Genomic DNA, 23,378 nt, shown 5'->3' with positions numbered 1-23,378 from the left:
TGAAGATTTGCCCAAATACCTCATTGTATTGCTGTCCAAACTTGAGGGCAGTACTGCTGGACATAACATGCAAGAATCCATCTGACTCAGTCACTCCAAACAAGTCAGCTTCTGGTCTCTGTGTTATGTTAGCAACCAAACAAACTCCATCTATTAAAAAAAGCAATGGTTTGATTAATAATTAAATAAAAGATAAGCTAAACTAAAACCACACCTGAACCACATTCAAAAAGTTTGGAGTCGTTGCCATCAAGTGAGAAATACCTTTATCAAGATAATTGCATTAAAACTCAGTCATAGTGATCCAGAGCACTATTTTACATTCATATCTTCCCAGTTTTGTTTCGCCAGAGGTCTCATATAATTATCGTTTATGTTATTTTTGGAAAACAATTTTAACATGAATCCTCCAAATCAGTAAAAAAAAAATTGTCTTTGATACACACGCTACAAGGCGACTGACGGTTAAGGACACCCTCATACAGGTTATATCATGCAAAGCATACATTAGGGTCTAATTATATGTTTTTCGTAGGTCATATAAATTTCGTATTATTCATGCTTTTTTTTAAACGTTTTTTCTTTGTCGAAATCAGTCGAAATTTTTATTGTCTGAAAGAAAGTTTATAATTTAAGCTGTGCACCAAAAAAATTACCATTAACATCTTTTGGCAAGAATTTTGCTGTTATTCCTTAAGAATTTACCACCATTGGCAGTGGGTCTCATTGGGGTCTATAAAAAAAAAAAAAAGCGTGTGATGCGAGATTGCAGATTTATTTGAAAGCATGACACGTGAAAGTCAAATTATTGTGCCGTGAAAACAGGAAATGAAGTCTAGCGGAACACATGAAATTACAAAAAAAAAGAGTATTGCTTTCACGCATAGTGTAAGCGGGATCCAGGATCAGAATCCCCCAATGATACCCCCTTGGCATTACAACATGTCCAGTGGCAAATATTTCATGCAAGTCAGTCACACCGATATAATTTTGTGTGCTTATTAGGTATATTTGTGTTTAGTAATGCATATGAATATACGTCTTCTTCCTTTTTCGAGGAAAAGCTGTTACGAGCATATATTTAATTGTTACTGACACAAATTATATTTATCCTTTGAGTATCACCAAACAAAGGTAGGAACCAGGTTAACCAGTTTCCCGCAATTTTTCTTATAATTAAAAACGAAAAGAAAAACATTTGAGGAGACGCTTATGAATTACAGTTCCGGAATACAAGGAGTCCAAATCAATGAACTGCAGTTTATTTTACTGTTACTCAAGGATTCATCCTTGTGTTACTGTTAACATTTCTAAATAAAAAAAAAATGACAAGGTTTTCAAGTCATGACTTCATTAACCTAAATGATCCCTAATGTTTTCAAATCAGAAAAAAATATCTGGACTTTACCGATTACTATATCACTATGAGATTTAAAAAAAAAAATAGAAATTGAACATTGGATAAAAAAAAAAAAAACATTTGTTATTCCGAATTAAACGTTAACTGACAGAACGATAAAGGAAAGTAAAAAAAAAAGCAAAACTCGTCTATGTGCCAGAATATGGGTAGCACCTGCTTCACTAGTTAAACCCGTCGTGTTTCGCGGCCTGCTGACATATGTTTTTGGTCCATTGCTACTTTTCATATATATCACATAATAACTAATTGATAAAAATAAACTGCCTTTTGTTAAAACACAAGAAATTACAAAACATTACTCGTGACAATATACGGCATATAAATTTTCTGACCTTCTGAAGTCAATACCAAAAGGGAAAATTTCGAAATAATAAAAAAAAAAGCACAGCTGTTAATCATAAAGGAGAGACAAAACTACAACTGAAAGAAACCACATTTATACAACTATGTGACAACATTATACTTGCACGTAAACACTCAATGAATCTAAAGCACACAACCAAAGGTTCCGATTGCATTTAATAACATCTATATAAGACATATAATCTTACGTGTCACATAGAAAACTTCATTAGTGGGGAAGTCGTATACAGCTACTCCATCCAGTCCTTCCTTTGTTGTATATAATGCTACCCTATTTCCCAAGTTATCGAAATATTCCACTGCATCCAAAGTAGAGCTTTCTTCAAGCATGTTTATCTCTATATTTGATTTGAAAGAATTTGGGAGATCTGGAAGCTTGGGCCAATTAGAGGGATCTGGAAAGAACATAGAAGTAAGATAGATACTAAAGTATAACAATTATGCACGTGTAACATATCATAACTATCATAATACTAGTAATTAAGTAATCAATTAGAGAGACCGTGTATCAAACCTTTTTTTTTTGCCAGACAAACAAACCTATAGAAAACTGACTAGATCGATAAAAAATATCAGTGATTTAACCCATTTAACTTTTTGCTTTAATAGTATGACTTTGACTTGAAAAACCCTACTGTACGCATTATCTGTTTACAATGACATGAAAGACCTAGGACGTTTAATGGGAGATATAAGCAACACGGATGTTTGGGTAAATTAAAAAAAATATTTGGGCTATAAACTACAGGAAAAGTGTGTTTACAAGTGCAAGGTTATCTCAAACAAAAATTCTCTGTCCTTAATAGATATAGGAAGATGTGGTGTGCATGAGTGCCAATGAGACAACTCTCCATCCGAATAACAATTTAAAAAGTAAACCATTATAGGTTAAAGTACGGCCTTCAACACGGAGCCTTGGCTCACACCGAACAACAAGCTATAAAGGGCCCCAAAATTACTAGTGTAAAACCATTTAAACGGGAAAACCAACGGTATCGGTACTGAAGCATAGAAATCTGATTATGGTTCTATGAAAACTCGACGAACGAACGATTAAATTCCATTATTAATTTGTTGAAATATCTAAGTTGATATCTAGTTGTTATACACGCTAATATCAGTAGAGAACCTTTAATTCAATTAATATTTATAACAGCCGTCATGTCGGCAATGATAATAAAGTGGATAAAAGCATATCTCAGAAGCAAAGAGCACCTGACAAAAAGAACGTAGTAAGTTGTGTCGAAATTCGTCGTATAGCGTTTGATTCAATCGACATGACCGATATCGTACAGGACAGTGAACTTTGCAGAAAACACGATTACGCGATACTTTAAAACTGAAATATCGTCATTAAAATGCTAGGGGGTTTCACTATACTTGAGGAAAAAGTAAACATTTTTACTTGCTTATACGTTTTTAATTATTCACGCGTATAAGTGCACCTTACATCCGCCTACATTAAGAAGGAAACGCACACTCCACTCACAAACAAGTCTTGATATCCGTATCATAATATTTTTACAATATTAAAGGTGTCTAAATTTAAAACATATCCGTTTATCTTTAAAATAGAGTTAAGTGAATGCATGCCTGTGTTGTTTTCGATGAAAAACTTATCACAAAGTTATAAAGATTATTTATTCAATCACAATAGCATAGCGAATTAAAGTTAACAAATCAAAGTGGCAATAGTGGCATAGCTTTAGTTTGAATACATACTCGACTGTTTGCTATAACCAAATCTACCAGCTCTCAAAATAATCCACGCAACATCGCCATAATTTTATAAGTTCTATAGTTGGAAACATATTTTTATATGTTTTGCAATCAAGATATAAAACGCAATTAAATGAACGCATACAGTCTTCTTTCTTTTTTTTTATACATATTATGTATTTAGTCATTATAAATGATGTGCAGTCGCTGCATATTAACCATTAACCTATTTTTATCAAGTTGAGTAATGCGGTTATTGTTAACAATGGATGCTGATCATTATGGAGCACCTGGGGGTTAACATTTCGTGTCGCTCAATTTTTTGTTTTCTAGAGTTATTTTGTAACTTTTTGTCATGTTATTGTGTTTTTTTATGTAGAACATATTTTGGTTATTGCCCCAATTGGTATAAGTTACCCCTCTATTTATTGACCTACCTCCTCCAACACTAACATTACAAAAGAACGATGTGCTGTCACTAAATAGACTGGTAAATAGGATTGCCAAACTCAGTGCTGTGCTCTGTAACAAGAATATGAAAATGAAAAAAAAATCCAGGTCAAGGAAATAAAATCTATTAAGAATTTTTCCTTCTTAGATTTTTGACAATACAAAAAAAAGCTTGACAGACCTTTTAAACATAATGTATCCGTACAGAGTCACATCAATGGACGCAATGCTATAACATTTTAGTAGACTTTGGGTCATCGACAAAGACTCAGGAAAATTGAAACATTTTCAAGGTATAAAACAGCAAAGATTATATTTGATACAAAAATATATGTATTGGTAAACTAAAAGATTGTGTCTCGAATTATACCAATAACAAGATGATGTTGAAGGATTGATGTGTAACGGCAAGAGGACAATATTACATGCATAACAGGACGAGAACATATTTAGATGATACTAATGTCAACTGTGCTTTAAGATAACCGGAAATGCTAGTTCACAAAAAAAAATAGTCAATGCACCCTGCCCGGACACATTAATCTGACTTCAGTTTTTTACCTTAGTTCCAGTTCCATCTGTGACCATAGTTCAAATTCCCCATTTAAGTGGAGAGCGGTAATTACAAATTTCAAGTCTCGATTTGGGCCGAATGGAGACCAAAACCAAATGATCTCCCGCACCGATGCGATTCCATAAATAAAGCAGTGTCTCTTTAATATACACGAACAACAATTGCTTGGATAGGAGGTATGTCTCTTCTTAGGAATGGGAAATTGACAATTGGATATTAACATGTTTATTAATTGACAAGTGTAAAACAATTCAAGAAAACTAGCGACTAGATGTATGAACAAAAACAAATGTGGCATACAGAAACAAATTTTACGACAACCGTTGAATTAAAGGCTCATGACTTGGAGCTGGTAAATATGTATACTTTATATTTATGATAAATGCATCTCTCAGACTGACAATTTCAATTTATAACTGTGCTATTTTTATATATGTAACTTCTGTTTACCATTGTATTGACGAAGGTTTGTCTGAATAAAGATATATATAAAATGTTTTGAATCTTCGAAATATAAACCTGAACGTGATTTTATCCCTTTTACTTGAACTTTATGTAACTTCAAGTGGCTTCTATATTTTGCCGTTTTCTTTAATAAAACATACGTTGAGAAAAAAAAATCAAAACAAAATAGCTAATTAGGCAATTACCGGTGTATAATACATTTCAATCAAATGTAATGCTTATTTACCAAAAGGTCAATCATTAGGAGTCTATCTGAACAACTTTTTTCAATCTATTATCGGACCATAATGTAATGACTTTTATCATGTAACGGAAATATAAGGGGTTGGTAAAAGAAACGTATTACTGCGTACCGTATACTTCAACATGTTGTATTTCGTTATTTTTTATGTAGGAAAAACCAATTTGCTAATCTGCGTTTTTCGGTTTTATAATTAAATGTACATTTTGTGATTTATGTAAACAAAAATAATACGAACCTTCATTTTAGATCCTTACACAACGTACCCTTAATAGACAAGCACTTTGAACTTACTGATTAAAAATGTTATCATTATTACAACGATGTGGCCAGCTAACAACGGAGTATAATTAAGTGCATTTTCACGTATATGGCGATCACCATGAAATCTTTGCTAATTGCAACCAATATATTTCAGTTTTTCTGTTCCTTTTTTTTACTATAAAAATGGTAAAATATGTAGAGCGCACTATATATTAGTCATGCGTTTTTCCTAGTTAGGGTAGAAAATCGGAAGTACATGAGAAAAGGAAAAACAACAATGACGGAAAAACAGTGGCAACAAATATAGAATATCAAACATTTTACGCTTGGCACCCGCTCCCGACCTACCTAACCCCTTATAAAATTAAATACACAAGAGTTTTACGAAATACTGGAGTGGGTATAAATACAGTAGTCGAATGCATGTCTGTCTTATCTCCCCTTCGTAAATATTTGCCCTTAAATTACAGCTTTTTATCAAAAGATCTTAGTTTCAATAATGTAAATGAAATATTGAAATTAAAACCTTGTTTCCTATTCCCTTAGTATAATAGGATATGAAACAATACATATTTCACTACAAATTTTGTTTGTCATAATTTTCAAATGAAATAAGCTTAAAACTAAATATTGTATAAATCCTGGTTAATGTGTTATCTAATATAATAAAAGATCCTTTATCTTTCTTGTAACCTACTACAAATAACCCTGTAAATGCCCCACAGGTAAATCAAAACTACAGGTAATTCATTATATCAATTTCATAAAAATATGTCTGTTTTTACGTTTAAAAACTTAGCATAGATGGCAAAAATGGAATCGAAAGCATCATGAATATGCGATTGATTTATTGACCAGGTCCACGTTGGCAGTAGTGGATTATTTAGTTGTCAGGAAGCAGGTAAGTCTCACTGTGACACATTTTATCAATACTGCTGTATAACACGTCGTTTTGTCGGTTGCTTAACACCAAGTTTGAACTATTTAAGACTTCTGTAAAACATTGAGATATTATGTAATGCAGGCTCATCAAAACATATATATCATGTATCAATATTTCTTAGGGCAATCATGTTTCCTTTCATATGTTGTTGTTTGGCATAACTATAGGACATTCAACTTTACATTTACATAACAAATAGAATATTAAATACCGTAATGTCGTTAAACAGTGCATTTACAAACGCCTATGATAATGAGATTATTTTTATTTCAGGTATTTCAGGTATAAAAATGAAAAGCAAACCATGCGATAGAAATGCGGTTTGGAAGAAGAATTATTTATATATTTTTCCCATTGGCCATCATTGGCACTGTTTATCACATTTGGCTTCAAAATGAAAATTCCGAGATACCCAAAGTATTGAGAGAAAAGAGGAGACCAAAAGATTTTATCGACCATCCAGTGTTCGATCATAAAACATCCCTGCCAAAACTATCGTTTCCAAAACTAAATATATTCAAAGGAGGAAAAGAAAATGATAATAACAAGATCCCATGCGTCAAACTGAATACATTCAAAGGACAGACACCAATATGTATTTTTGATCCAGCGATAGATAGAATGATCTCGTCCTATGTTAAAGACTATGGTACATGGGAGCAAGATTTGATGAATGAAACAGGACTGGTGCTCCTACAAAAATCCTATCTGACCTTTGTTGATATTGGCTGCAATATAGGAACATTCACGCTATTTAGCGCAAAACTTGGAACTCGGGTCATTGCGGTTGACATTTTAGAATCTGCACTGAACCTAGTACACAAGTCTCTCCTAAAGGGTGATTTGCATAAAAATGTAACCTTGGTATTGAATGCAATATCAGATACAAGAGAAAATGTCAAGGTTCGTGTCGTTAAAGAAAACCCTGGTGGGAGTTATATAGAGCAAAATAACACAAGTGATAAGTCTGTAGATTCAATACTGCTAGACGACTTGATAAGTCTTGTAGGATCGGGTTCTGTTTTCTTGAAAATGGACATAGAAGGCAATGAACTCAAAGCTTTGAAAGGAGGGAGTCGATTTTTCCAAGTTTTAAACGTGGAACATATCTTAATGGAATGGATGCTACATAGATACAGTCCTAATGGAAAGGAAATCGCCCAGTTTTTGCTCAGAAATGGTATGTTGCCTTACGAAAGCCTGTCAAGACAAGCACCGCTGGACCTAAAAAGACCATACCAGTGGCCAGATAATATATTTTGGAGCAAAAGATGAAAGGAAGAAATCATGAACCGGGTATTGATATTTCTTGTCTAACAAACAGTAGATGGAGCTTTATATATGCTATTCAAGACATGGGCTGACGCTTTTCGCAATTTAAAGTGCTGTAGGAAATCGTAAATGAAACACATTGATTGAATCAAAAGTCCAGTGCGATGAAAGGAATGAATCAGAAACCATTGATATAGTCTATATATATATATCCAACAGAGATAGTATTAAACAAGAGTTGAGCGTTGCTGTGAAAACGACCATTACCTTATATCATTACGGAAAAGAAAAAATATTCAGTATTCACATACGTCTTACTTCTCTTAACAATAGGAAACATGTGAAAACATGATTAATTTCCTGTGATAACATATCGTACTGATAAGTTTAACACATTATTTCAATGACACTATACAGGTCCTCTACCGATTAAAAGGACAAACCAAAACTCTAGTTTCGGATTACTGCATTTAGTTTCAATCATTGCCAAAGGTAACTGCTAACTAACTTATGCACGATATGTGAATAAAATATAAAGAAATCAATATCTGTATTTAAATGATTTCAACAAAACCAACACGAACATAACAGACTAAAATAAACGTTACCGGAAATATTTTTTTCTAAATCAGATTAAAACTATCCAACTATACAAAAAAAAAAAAGATGTGGCATGCTTGCTTATGAGACCACTCTCAACAAGAGACCAAATGACACAGATATTATCAATATAGGTCATCGTACGGCCTTCAACAATGAGTCAAACCGATACCGCTTAGTTAGCTATACATAAAAGGCCCAAAGATGACAAATGTAAAACAGATCAACTGTATTTTTTTTAAATGTTTTGTTATTTATTCAAATGCACTTTGTATGTTCAGATAAACACATGAAATCTGTTAGGAAAATTGTTCATTTAACATCGTGTGTTGACCTCTAAAAGTATTTTTTATCGTCTTACTGGATTGACAGTTTGATGATAACTTTGTGTTTACTCAACGGATATATACTGGTAACAAAAGACTAAAAAAGACTAAAATGACAGTCAAAATGTTACTCTATATTAGAATATGGTCATAGCTCCAGTAACGCAGTATACAAACCAGTCTGTGTGTTAACCTTTTCATTGAATGGATATAAGTTATACGCACGTGTTTCACAAAGATGTTTTTGGAGACCAAAAGTTTTGGAAGTGCAAAAGCATTCAAATTGAAAAGATCTAATACAAACAAATTTACAACCAGATGACCCGTTATTGTCAAATTGAAACTACTTCTGGGGTTTTGTCAAATTATTTAAACTTGAGGAACTGAAATGGTCGTTATAAACTTGCCAATAACAAATAATTAAACGAGGCAAGTGATATCGCAGGGAAATGACAGGCTCAAACACATCAAACGAATGGATAACAACTGTCATATTTCTGACTTGGTGCAGGCAATTTCTTATGTAGAAAATGGTGGTTTAAACCTGGTTTTATAGCTAGCTTAACCGCTCACTTGCACGACAGTCGCATGATCAAATTGCATTACAGTGACAACGATGTGTGAACAAAACAAACAGACATCACCAGCCCAGTAGTCAACATTTCGGTGTTGACATGAATATCAATAACGCGGTCATTTTTATAAACCTGGATACGTATACAAAACCTTGAAATTGTCGAAAAACAAAGGATTTTCTTATCCCAGGCGTAGATTACCATAGACGTATTTGGCACAACTTTTTGAAATTTTGGATCTTCAATGCTCTTCAACTTTGTACTTGTTTGGCTTTATAAATATTTTGATATGAGCGTCACTGATGAGTCTTATGTAGACGAAACGCGCGTCTGGCGTACTAAATTATAATCCTGGTACCTTTGATAACTATTTAATAGGTAAAAATTTCTAAAATAGGGATACAGCGGCCAACATGGTGTTATTATCTTAATCACTACGAAAACAAACAAATATGAAACAAAGAAGCACAAAAAAAGCATATAAACAAAGCTCTTGAGCTAAAATTAAATGCAAGAATACAAAATTTTACCATAGCACTTATACAATGACGAGATGTATTAGTTCAGAGCCTCGCCGTATGTATAAACACAACAAGGCATATAAACAACGCACATTGGCAAAAATGAAAGACATCTATTTTTTTCTCAAATGCACAATAGCATAATCGCAGGTTGAATAAGTAAGTCATTTGTATCAAAGAAACACAATAAGGCACATAGACATAGGATATTAGCAAAAATGAAAGACAAGAATACAGAAATTATCCGCATAGAACAATATCACAATGACGGGATGTTTTAGTACAGGGTCACGTCAAATGGATATCACTAACAACAGAATAAACAGCAAAAGTAATTTTCTTAAAATAATATTGTAACACGTTATTAAGATGATGTAATAAATCTTTTAACATTATAAATAGATTTATAAATACATATGGATCTATAATTTCAATAGATTTATAAATATAAATTGTGTAATTGGGTATACCACATTACTTAAAATGTGAAAATGAAAGAAGAATTGTAATATTGGATTTCATCAATATATTTTTAAACTGCTCTCATTGAACTTTTATCTTGTTTTTTACACTCCAAGTATCCGTTCATAGTGAGTTCACTTTTGTTGAAAATTACCTTACTTTTGTACTTTAAATAGACTAGAGTATTGAAAAGCATGTCCACCATGCAAACCTTGTACAAATAAAGCAAGAAATAAATAAACCAAAAAAAATCACAATTGCATATTATGGATATTTAGATATAAATTGTGTTATGTTAGTACACCACATTTCTTTGAATGTAAAACGAAAGAAGATTTGTCATAAGTGATTTCATATAAATAATTTTGAATCTGTTCTAATTGAAAATTATTTCATTTCATACAATCCCAGAATTGTTTTAAACAATTTTATTGAAGCACTTCTTTTCGTGTTTAGGATAAAACCTGCGAAAATTACATCTCTTTTGTACTATGATAAAAGACAAGAGTTTTGACAACAGTCTGTAATGTAAACTTTGAAGATAAAGCAATAAATAAATCCTCAAGAGCAGAGTATTACACGAACATAAGCTATCATTATCATCTATCTTCGAGCCCTGCTTTATGAACTTATATAAATATATGTATGAGACTATTCACAGTTACTAACAGCTAGGTCAATGCCAATACCAACTAATAAACAAAAGTTATGTATCTAACACTTAATAACACCATTATACTGACAGCTGCCGAGAAAGTATATCTCTCCCTGTAGATATGATATTAAAGGGATTGCGTTTTTTTTTTTTAATTTTCATAGTAGAGACACTTTCTGATTACTAGTAAATCCTTCAAGCGAACGACTCTTCAAGGTGAAGTTAAAGTCATTACTTCGGAAGACTAACAATGCCATTGTGGTTTTGTAGATCGTTCTGACATACCATTGTTACTGATGACTATGAAGATTTTTGAAGCTGCTACCCAACTTTACGAATTGTCACAAGTGTCTGAGCAGAAAATTTAAGAAACCAGTGTTATGTCAAAGAACGTCTCAATTAAAAAAAAATCATTGGAAGATACCAAGCCCGTATCAACTGCACAGATAATACATGATTGCTCTTGATTATAGATTCTAGGTTTTAACGTTGCTTATCATTTACATGATAGTCCTCTTTTTATTTGTCTTGTATTTTTCCTTTTTTTAAACTTTACTGTTTAGTCAATTTTTTGTAATAATTTTGGCGTGTCTCGGTACTTAAACATCCCGAAATGTGTTGATGTGCTGTAGTCGTGTTATTTTTTCTTGTCTTTTATGTTTGACTATAAGCTATGTCTGGTATATGCCGTTTTGCCTTTCATTGTAACTGTTGACATCTTAGTTTTTTTATATAGTGATTAAGATTTCAACACAATATTGACGACTGTACCACTTTTTTTTTTTTTATATCTAAGCTATCATGTCTATAATTGTTTTATTGACACATTGACTTCAATATAATGGAATTTTATGCGACTGTCATACAATACAGAAGTTTAACTAGCTGTAAAATCATTCTACTCCATATTTTTTACTTTAGGAAATGGCTGTATCGAGTCAGGCCTATGGCAGTTGTTATTCATTCGTTTGATGTGTTTGAGCGTTGAATTTGCCATTTGATGAGGGAGAGTCTGATATTTTTGTTATTTTACTTTTTAAATTGTCGCAAAAATTATCCCGTCCTCTTTTTCATAGATTATACAATCACCGACTGGAAATTGTTTACTTGACAGTAAAAACAAGACGATGTCATTTGTCGTGTAAATATTTCTCACCCCAGCCAGAGTTCTTTCTCACCCCATCCAGAGTTCACGCCCTTTTTTTTTGAGAAACGCGTGTGTCGCAATCTGAATTCCACAAAATGCATTCTCAGACTGCAAATAGAAACTCTATAGTACCTTTCTTCCTATTACTTATGTTTTATTTGTTCCCCTATTAACGTCTTCACATTTTCACAATACAGGGAAAACAGGTTTTAATGCATAGTGTAGAAACAAGTCTTAATTGAATTACATGCTTTAAAAAAAGAGTTGCCACAAACCTCCCGCTAGTAAATATTTTTCAACTAGACTACAGTTTTTGAAGGGCTATTAAGTTTATATTACGCAAGATCGTAGGCGATACCGGAAGGGTGTCATTTTCATCTGAAAAGTAGCTGTATTTATCAATCTATCTTAGATTATTCAACGCTACTGACTTGTTGATTCAGTGAAACGATAACCTTGCATGCAATGCACTAATAAGAGTAATTTTACACCAAAATTAGTTATCGCATTACTAAGTTCTACTGTTCATCAATATTTTAACTTATTTTAAATTCGAAGTGAAAAACGCCTTTTTTACAGTAAGATTGGTATCCACGTGCGAGTGATTCTTGGAAATATTAATTTTTACATACTAATTGACACCAAGTCTTATTTATTAAACTTATACGTAAAGGAGATGATGTCATTTAGGGGCCTATATAACTTTGAATATTAATTGATACTATTCGTTCAAAAATACTTATATTCTGAAGAAAAGCATCACGAAATCATATGAAATCTAAAGTTTGATGCCATAGTTTGACATTGACACCACACTCTGGTGACATCATAAAACGTTCGACAGAAGTATAAAATTATTTTGTGTTTGTGAAACTATGACATTTAGTCCATCTTACAATCATTCAGCACAATCATGTAAAATGAACAATTTGTTTCACATCGAGAAGGTTATGCTGCTACACAGTTCAATTATAAATGTCGCTTTGAACGATCGCTGTGCTGTATATGTTATTTTATATAACGCCTTTATGATAAATAAAATTCAGCATTTTAAATTTTGATGAATAGCTAACTTGTTTTTGTAATTAAAGAACATAAATTTAACAGTTAATCATGCCAATTTGAATAATAAATATATGTCATAGTATTGCCGCCTTTATGAAATTGTTAAAAATTTGTTCACACCCAAGATTAGGCGTATTACATATTTAATTGTTTTGTGGTGTCATTACTTTTACAGCAATAGAGTAAAATCGAAACGAAACTATTGTTCGAGACAGAAAATGTACTTTTGGTGTACATGTAAGAATTACGTAAGCTCAAATTGATTCTTCAACACGCATTCATCCGAGATACATGATTTTAATAAATAAAAAAATGTTATAAATGAAGAAGATGTGGTATGAGTTCCAATGAGACACTTCTCTGTCCAAGACACAATGTTTAAAAAGTTAACAAGGGGCATTTTCACACCAATCTTGCAACTTGGAGCCTTGACTCACAACGAACAGCAAGCCATAAAGGTCCCCTAAATGACTAGTGTAAAAAAATCAAACAGGAAAAAAACCAATGGTCTAATCTATATAAAAACCAGAACCGCACCAATATGTATTACAACTGAGACAACATAATTATGTTCAGCATTTTGGAGTCTGAAACAATGACGAATCACAGAGACGACAGAAATCACAAAACCCAATAATAAAACATAGAAAGGCACATCAAAATCACAAATCAAAACATTAGGACCAAGATTAAAAATGTAAAATTGCAAGATATGCACTCATGGAAACACTTCATTAATTTTAAGCAAGATAGACATATTATGTAATTTTGAATATATATTCAATAGACCTTTACAAAACGAAAAGGAAAATATGGAATGACATTAACTCTTTATAAACAGAAAAAATAATATTGCAATAATATGTGTAAAAGTAAATTGCAGACGTCGACAACTACCAAAAATGTAATTGCTTAGTGTGCCTTCATAGATAATAAGTTCTAACTATAATTTTAATCGATGAACACCTTTTTTTGAATATAAAAATAACATGATAGAAATATGTAATTTGTTCGGGTTTTTTTAAACGAATGGAAAATTCAAATTGACTGACTAATATTTGTTTTCATACATCAATCTTATAGATGTACGCAGTGAAGTGCAGTATTTAAGTATACGAGTTTTTAATGTAAGTACTATTGCACCGAAATCTACAACTGAGAATGCCAATCACCCTAAGTATGAAATTTATCAGATATTGTATGATTTCCTATTAGGCAGTTATCCACCAGAGTCAAAATGTCGTGATTTTTAGCAACCAACGGTAACCATGCATCCTTCAATAATGAACAAAACACGTGGAGCAATCCCAACGAGATAATCAGTCTTTGAGATGTTCAAATAACCTTATGTACAGAAAGTATAATTTATCATTGTCTTCTGAAAGCATAAGTTTGATAAAATGTGGAAATATCTAAAGCCAGTTCTTCTACCCTTCACTACCACCCCACCCCCATAATAATTGATATTTTTCATTCAACCAAGTTTAGTATGACGTCCATTATCACTGTACTATTATGCATATTTTTAGGGGCCGGCTGAAGGACACCTACGGGTGCGTGAATTCTCGCTACATTGAAGACCCATTGTTTGCCTTCGGCTGTTGTCTGCTCTATGGTCGGGTGGTTGTCGCTTTGACATATTCACCATTTCCTTTCTCAATTTTATTATCTACCATGTTACACGGGTTCATATGTCATACACGTTAGAGACCTAGCTTTCTTAATAATATGGTCTTATCCACCATTTGTTACACGGGTTCATATGTTATACACGTGACCTAGCTTGCTAAATAACATGGTCTTATCCTCCGTTTGTTATACGGGAAAATGCCCGTTCCAAGTTAAATATATGACAGTTGTTTTGTATCCGTTTGGGCATTTGATTTTGACATTTTTGAAGGGACTTTCCGTGTAATTTTCTTTGGAGTCTATATTTTGGTTATTTTACTGTAAGATTAACATGCAGACAAAGTGTAAATAAAAGTTGGTCAAACTTTTTTCAGATGTTATTAACTTGATTCACAGAAATTTCATGTGCAACAGAAGAGGTCGAAGACTGACCATACAACAAACCCTGTATACCTTATGCAGAACATTCCGTGCAGTCTGAAGGGTGAAGATAAACAATGGAAAAAAAATATGGTTTGAATTGAAAGTTCAACGCAATTAACATACTAGTAATTGAACAAAAACCACTTCTTGGTTATTATTTCAAACAAAGACAATATTAAACAAGAATTGAGTGTTGGGATGAACACAACGACCATTCCTTTACTTGGTTGTGTCATAGGGATAATAGTCAGTATATAAATACTTAATATCCGCAACAATAGCAAATATGTAAAGAAAAAATATCAATTTCCTATGATTATGTACCGTACTAAATAGTATTAGATATACTATATAGTTATAGCACCGATTTAAATAACAAATCGATCCCTTTGGTTTCGAATTACCACTGAAACAATGACTCATAGAAAACAATATCGCCTTTTATCGTCTCTATTATGCATGATGTGTGTTCTGATTATATTCTAAGAAATAAAATGTTCCCTTATGTAAATGAATCCAATAACAAAGAAGTACTTTTATTTGGATATTGTTTATTTTAAATGCACTCTGTATCCTTTCAATAATTTGATATACCATGCTTCTCCTTTAAATAATTTTGTTCTAGAATTTTTCTAACGTGACATTAGTACATTCGGTATTATTGACATCCTAAATTTCAAAATTTGATGTATACTATAAATTGTTGATTCTATATGAAGCTTCTAGACTAGATGGATTTAAAACTTGATACATGATATGGACACTAATTGTTTTGTATCGTGTATTTTCCCCTAAAGAAGAAATTTCGTAATTTATTTGAATTGTTCGATTTCTATTTTGTTGTTGTTTATTCCGCACTTACACCGAGGGTATCACCAGCCCAGTAGTCAATACTTCGGTGTTGACATGAATATCAATAATGTGGTAATTTTTATAAATTTCCTGTTTACAAAACTTTGAATTTTTCTAAAGACTGAGGATTTTTTTTATCCAAGGCAAAGATAACCTTAGCAGTATTTTGCACAACTTTTTTGAAGTGGACCCAAAATGCTCTTCAACTTTGTACTTATTGGATTTATAAATATTTTGATACGATCGTCACTGATGAGTCTTATGTAGACGAAACGCGCGTCTGGCGTATTAAATTATTATCTTGGTACCTTTTGAAAACTATTTACTACAATATCATCATTTGTTTTTAATTGATATACTGTTAACAGAAATTTATAAGTTCCTCTTAAACAAGATATGATCAAAGCTGAAGTATGAAATGGACACAAAACCTGTATTACTATTTCAAAGTCTTCGATGCATAATACCCAATATGTATCCTAAATTTTAAATTTGTCTTTGAAAAGTGAATTATGGTCGACCATTCAAGTAAATTCAGAAGAAATATTTACGTACATATCTATTTCCGATTGCTCAACAATGACTAACAATGCGAAAGAAATTATTGTACATTTCTATTTCCGATTGCTCAACAATGACTTACAATGCGAAAGAAATTATTGCGATTTAAATAAATTTAAAATGAACGTCTTAATTTTTAAAATAATACAGATATAGTAAGATTGAGAATGGAAATGGGGAATGTATCAAAGAGACAACAACCCGACCATAGAGCAGACAACAGCCAAAGGCCATTAATGGGTCTTCAATGCAGCGAGAAACTCCCGAACCCGGAGGAGTCCTACAGTCGGCCCCAAGCAATAATGTTACTAGTTCAGTGATAACGGACGTCACACTTAACTCCGAATTATACACAAGAAACTAAAATTTAAAATCATACAAAACTAACGAAGTTCAGATGCTCCTAACTTGGGACAGGCGCAAAAAATGCGGCGAGGTCAAACATGTTTTTTTTTTATCTCAATTCTCACTATATACCTCTAGCAAATGTATGAAAAACTAATGCAAAACACATAGTAAAGTGGAAGCGCATTGAGGACCAAAATTCTTAAAAGTTTTGCCAAATACAACTAAGGTAATATATTCCTGAGATAGGAAAGCCTCAGTATTTCAAATATTCAAATGGTTTGTAAACCGTAAATTTATAAATATGGCCATACCAATGAACCATTGTCATGTTTAACGTAAGTATCTAGACTAATCCTTATTTCCTAGAAACATACATCACCTCCAAATATATTATTGTTTCATTGTAATGAGACCCCACCAAAGACTCAACATATAACAATATTATTATTATTATCAAACAATAATACAGTGACGCTTGTCAATCAACAGTTTGATTAATTATGTTCGAAACAAAAACAATCAAACTTTATGACAGTGATATTTCAATCAATCAATGAGGTGCGAATGATTCCCAGAAGGATTGATTGATTATTGTGCCATTTTTGGAAACCAGATATTGTTACAAGAATATCAAGTTAGACCAATAATTAAAGGGTTTATTCTATAATATAAATCCAAAGAAAATATTACATTGAGACTATAATGATTAATTCATGATACCATAATAAAGCTCTGTTGTACGGAAGCGTATTAGCGCCACACATTTTTTTTCTTCCTATGTTTGCGTTGTAACGCAAACCTTTGCGTTATAACGCAAACATTTGCGTTTAACGCAAACATTATAACGCAAAATGTTTGCGTTATAACGCAAAGGTTTGCGTTATAACGCAAACATAGGAAAAAAAAAATGTGTGGCGCTAATACGCTTCCGTACTGTTGGTTTATTCCATACTTATTTTTATATAATGAAAAGTACTAATCTCCAAAATTTTAGGAAATTTAAACCATCTTTTAAAACATAATTACTTTTTTTTAAAATAAGGCAACGATACAATACCTCTGTTTAATAGTTGTAACTCGATTAGACGAAAACAAATCCGGGACACAAACCAAAACTGTGAGAAACAATGGAACAACAAATACACTGAAGTACAACAAAAACAAACACCAACATACTTATGAACGGACTATTAATTTCGATGATAACGATTGCCATATTCCTGACTTGGTATAGTGCATAAAGTAAAGTAAATTCTTAGATTTGAAATTAACAAAACAAATCAGACAATTAAATGTATATTTGTTTGTCATAGTGTGATCAAATTATGAACTTGTTTTAGAGTTGTATACACCCATATGTTAAGATGAATAAGATAATTACATATTCAATTTGGTATGATGTTATAAGATTTACAGAAACATTGTAAACTAGTAAAATTATTTAGTGTACATGAAAATGACAAATGTACTTTTCGTATACATGCACGAGTAACATTAGCGGTACCAATTTTCCTGCACTAGATGCGCATTTCGACAATACATGTCTCTTAAGTGATGATCGTGGCCAAAATATTTGAAATCCAAAGCTTATGAAAAGATGAAGAGCTATAATCCAAAAGGTCCAAAAGTATAGCCAAATTCGTAAAAGGAATCAGAGCTTTGTATGAGGGAAAATACATTCCTTAATATTTAATATTTTCTTCATTTTGTAACAGCAAATTTTAATAACACAAAATTAAATCCGTATTTTCATGCCAGTACCGAAGTACTGGCCACTGGGCTCGTGATACCCTCAGAGACTAACATTCCACCAGTAGAATATACGCAATATCAAAATGATTCTTTGACTATAATAAGTATGAAATATATCATTCAGAAGACGTTTTAACACAAGCAATTATTAAGCACTTCTGCATTGTTATTGATATGGTCATAATCATAAATGAACTGTGTATAAAACTGTGAATTTTCGAAATACTAAGGAATTTTTACCCTTATCTGTTTTCGGCAAAACCTTCCGCAATTATAGGTTTTCAATGCTCTCCAACTTCGAACTTTGTCAACTATACCTTTTAAACATTTTAATTCAAGCTTCGCTGATGAGTCCTTTGTAGACAAGATGCGAATATGGCGTTCAAAATGCAAGCCTGTAATAATATCTATAATGCATTTATTCAAAAAAATAAATCAATAAATTAAGATAACAGTAGTTGACCAAAGTTTATTCAAGTAAATTGATTAGTAAGAGTCAACTCCGGGTAACACAACACAATTGGTTGGAATCACATGAACCCCTTAAGGGAAGTGACCGGGTAGGTCGACAGAGTAATCCTGATATGCCTGATAAACCGACAACCCCTGAATATAACAAGTTTTGGATAGAGGACATATGCATTCATCTATAACTTGTTAAAAGTTTTGTACCAGCAAATCATAGTAAGGGGACATTTCTGTCTGGATCAAGAGCATAGTGTGTATATCCAAATGTGAAGCTGATTTGGCTGTATATGATATACCATATAGCGGGTTATTGTCGCGGGTGTACAATTTCGCGATTTTCATTGAATAAGATATACGAAATATTTTGTCGGATTCAAAACGTTTATCAATACCTTTGTATTTAAACTTTTAATTTGTTTGAATTTATTTTGGCGATATTGTTCTATCCGCGAAAATAAGCGAATATTAACACCTCCGCAAAAATAGCGCGCTACACGGTATTCTTCGTTCATGTCAGGTTAAATGTAATAGTTATGATCATCACAGTAAGTTATCTTTCAAATGAAAGCTATCCAAAATCCACAACTGTAAACTTCTATCCTTTCACTTCAAAGTTAAGCCGTTGATTTATTTTAAACTAGTTAATGAAAACTTTCAAAATGAATACTCAACATACGAAACACTTGCAAAGATATATAGAAAAGGATAAAATTGAGAATGGAAATGGGGAATGTGTCAAAGAGACAACAACCCGACCAAATAAAAAAAACAACAGCAGAAGGTCACCAACAGGTCTTCAATGTAGCGAGAAATTCCCGCACCCGGAGGCGTCCTTCAGCTGGCCCCTAAACAAATATATACTAGTTCAGTGATAATGAACGCCATACTAATTTCCAAATTGTACTCAAGAAACTAAAATTAAAATAATGCAAGACTAACAAAGGCCAGAGGCTCCTGACTTGGGACAGGCTCAAAAATGCAGCGGGGTTAAACATGTTTGTGAGATCTCAACCCTCCCCCTATACCTTTAACCAATGTAGAAAAGTAAACGCATAACAATACGCACATTAAAATTCAGTTCAAGAGAAGTCCGAGTCTGATGTCAGAAGATGTAACCAAAGAAAATAAACAAAATGACAATAATACATAAATAACAACAGGCTACTAGCAGTTAACTGACATGTCAGCTCCAGACTTTCAATTAAACCGACTGAAAGATTATGATTTCATCATATGAACATCAGGCACAATCCTTCCCGTTAGGGGTTTAATATCATACCATCATAACATATATGAGAAGAACATAACCCGTGTCATGCCAACAACTGTTTTTAGAATAAATGTGTTTAGTTCCGACGCAACAGACTAATTTTGTCATTTTTAATTGTATTAAGATGAATTCAAATGCTTTGTGTACGACTTGCTACGATTGTCTAAATATTTCATGATTTGTAGATAAATAGCTATTATAGATGAAATAAGACAAAATATGTTGTTTTCTAATCTCTTTTTTGTGTAAAAGAATGTTATCAAACTGTAGACAAAAATCCAAATGATTTTTTTCTCAAATATACAACTTAAGATGTAGGCGGTTTAGTAATGAACACAAGTATTTCAAATTAAGTAGGCTTAACATGTAAATTAAGTTGGCATGTATACAATATCTAACCACTTCTTATGGCAATGACCTTATGTATTTGTATAAAAATGTTTTAATGCATTACTTAAAATTACTATGTTTCAATATGGTTTGCACATGCAGAAAGATGATTTCCAAACGTTAGTGGTAACGATTTATCATCATATTCTAATTGGGGTTTTTCCGACATGTGCAATGTAATCATAGTTGATAATGCATGATCGCTTCATAACTAGCTATTGTCCTGTGTACGTAATCATGGGTCCTTTGCATTTCTAAGTACGTTTTTCAGTAATCAAAGTTCCGAACTAATTTGTAGATGTATTCATTAAATGAACTTATAGCTTAAATTAGTATTCTTTTCAGCTGCATGTACTAAATAATTTGTTTTATCATACAAATTGACTAATTTGCTTAGATACAATTGCTGCCATTAAATCTATATTCACATGCAAGTTAACATATCCAGACGAACAGTTTTATTAAAACTATATATAAAAGAAGAACAAACGACAACCACTGAATTACAGGCTCCTGACTTGGGACAGGCACATACATAAATAATGTGGCGGGGTTAAACATGTGAGCGGGATCCCAACGCTCCCCTAACCTGGGACATTGGTATAACAGTACAACTTAAGAACGAACTATAAAAATCAGTTGAAACATTCTTAACTGATCAGATAGACAAAAAATACAAGTGGACGTGGCCGGGTATTTACATAAACTAGAAAATTATCTTTTTATAGAAAGATTCCTAAAAAGTATAATCAGGCCTCAGTAATTCTTAAAAATTACGGTTCGAGTTCCCCGATATGTTTTTAATTCTATCAATTTAGATTTCAGAGTCAGAGTTCCATAAGTGTAATTTAAGGGCAATACTATATTCATTTAGGCAAGAACATCTAGTCCTGATTACACCCATTCTTATGTCATATCGCTGAGAACGTTATTACTAGCGACCTAAACTCCGCAAAATGTTTATTTAAAATGGCCTGCATACCGTGATCCTAAATCCACACATTGGAAACACAACTTTATACTATTGTATGGCTTTCGATACTACTTTTGGAATGTGCGTCTTTTTTGTAGCGCTGAATAAGATTTTGATTTTCAGAAAATTCGTAAAAAATGTTTTGTTATTTGTTTCATTCACAATGTGGAGACTCTCTTATCCAACCAGGATTTTAATAACTGTCAGATTAGAACCGTGTGAGTAAAACAAACACAGGGAAAATTAGTCCTCTTCATGTGGACAAATGTTCCTGTTTAGCATCGTAAATAAATCCATGTAGGTATTTGCTGATTGAAAGGGTATGTGTGATCATAACAGTATTACATTGACAATATCATACTTCGTGGTTGCGTTGATGAGTGCTTGTACATCCCGTCATTCAGTTATTGTGCTATGGTAAATTTGTATTCTTGTCTTTCGTTATTGTCTAATGTGCTGTATCTACTATATTTGCTCTTTTTTTGGGGATATATATTGAAAAAGTGATTGGGATTACAACACAGTGGTGATTGCTGTACCCCTATTTTTGATTTTTTTTACTATCATACATTGTGTTTTGTTCATACACCATTGTCAATATAATAGAATTTGATGCGACTGTCATACAATTCCGTGGTTTAGCTAGCTGTGAAACCAAGTTTAATCACCATTTTATACATGAGAAAATGCCTGCACTAAGTGAGGAATAAGACAGTTGTAATCCATACGTTTTGATGTGTTTGAGATTTTATTTTTGCCATTTGTTTAGGGACTTTTTGTTTAGAATTTTCCTAGGAGTTTGGTATTTATTGTTCTTTCATCTTTTTCCATGTTGTATAAGACATCAGTGAGACAACCACCGATCAATGTTAGTTAACGGAAACAAACAATTTTTAGATAACATAAAGGATTCATATGATAGACAAGCTTGATCATATAACCAACCTCAATTTATATAACTGGTTAACGTTTTTTTCAAAATTTATTTAATATTGAAACAATGTATAAGCTTTAATGACATGTAGTGACACAATTACTGCTTCGAAGTGCAAAAACACATACTTCTGATCTGAGATACAGCGAAACATTGCCCTTCTTTATCCAACTCATATAACTTTTTGACAATGCAAAACAAACATTTAACAGTTATACCATTGCATTCTACTGACAAACAAATCCCCCAAAACTTTCATATAAAGTCGAACTTTGATCTTTTAAAAACAAATTTGGATTTTAAACTCAGGAAAAGAATGTATTTCATGTGATTGGCCAAACCTTTAAGAAATGTTAGTCCTGAAATTTCTTGATTTTCATGCCTTATTTTGGGATTGTTACTTTTTTATTCGAGCACCATTATTGATAGTTTTGTAAACAAAACGCGTGTCTTGCGTACAAAATGTTAAGCCTGATATATAGAAGAGGGACGAAAGATACCAGAGGGACAGTCAAACTCATAGATAGAAAATAAACTGACAACATAGGATGAGTTCGACCGTGCCTCTATAAGTAGTGGTTCTATATTTTAAAAGCACCAAACTGTTATTTAACTGGTTTAAAGAGTGCACATTAACATAATCACCAAAAATATACCACCGTAACTTAAAGTACTCTAAGATCCATTTGTATAAATAATTGAATGAAATTAAAAAC

At 32.4% G+C, this 23,378-nt stretch overlaps 2 protein-coding genes across 3 annotated transcripts in view; one reads left to right on the top strand and one right to left on the bottom strand.

The window, feature by feature from the left end:
- LOC134705365 (uncharacterized) overlaps positions 1-5,509 on the bottom strand; it is a 33,696-nt gene extending 28,187 nt beyond the window's left edge. The window contains exons 1-4 of the mRNA XM_063564113.1: positions 5,471-5,509; positions 3,940-4,024; positions 1,972-2,178; positions 20-150 (exon numbers count right to left, since the gene is read on the bottom strand). Coding sequence (XP_063420183.1) covers positions 20-150; positions 1,972-2,178; positions 3,940-4,024; positions 5,471-5,476 — 429 coding nt within the window. The 5' untranslated portion in view covers positions 5,477-5,509. The remainder of the gene's footprint in view (positions 1-19; positions 151-1,971; positions 2,179-3,939; positions 4,025-5,470) is intronic.
- Positions 5,510-6,177: 668 nt separating this feature from the next.
- LOC134694045 (uncharacterized) lies at positions 6,178-8,256 on the top strand. Of its 2 annotated transcripts, none has more exons than XM_063555050.1 (2): positions 6,178-6,238; positions 6,713-8,256. In XM_063555050.1, the coding sequence occupies exon 2, from the start codon at positions 6,755-6,757 to the stop codon at positions 7,712-7,714; it is 960 nt and encodes a 319-aa protein (XP_063411120.1). In that variant the 5' UTR covers positions 6,178-6,238; positions 6,713-6,754; the 3' UTR covers positions 7,715-8,256. The 2 variants fall into 2 exon arrangements, with proteins under 2 accessions (XP_063411120.1, XP_063411115.1); XM_063555045.1 differs by having other exon boundaries at positions 6,228-6,397.
- Positions 8,257-23,378: the final 15,122 nt, after the last annotated feature.

This window comes from Mytilus trossulus, chromosome 1, assembly GCF_036588685.1.
Source record: "Mytilus trossulus isolate FHL-02 chromosome 1, PNRI_Mtr1.1.1.hap1, whole genome shotgun sequence".
NCBI lineage: Eukaryota > Metazoa > Mollusca > Bivalvia > Mytilida > Mytilidae > Mytilus > Mytilus trossulus.
The sequence above is the reverse complement of the archived record's forward strand: the minus strand, read 5'-3'. Positions and strand labels throughout refer to the sequence as shown.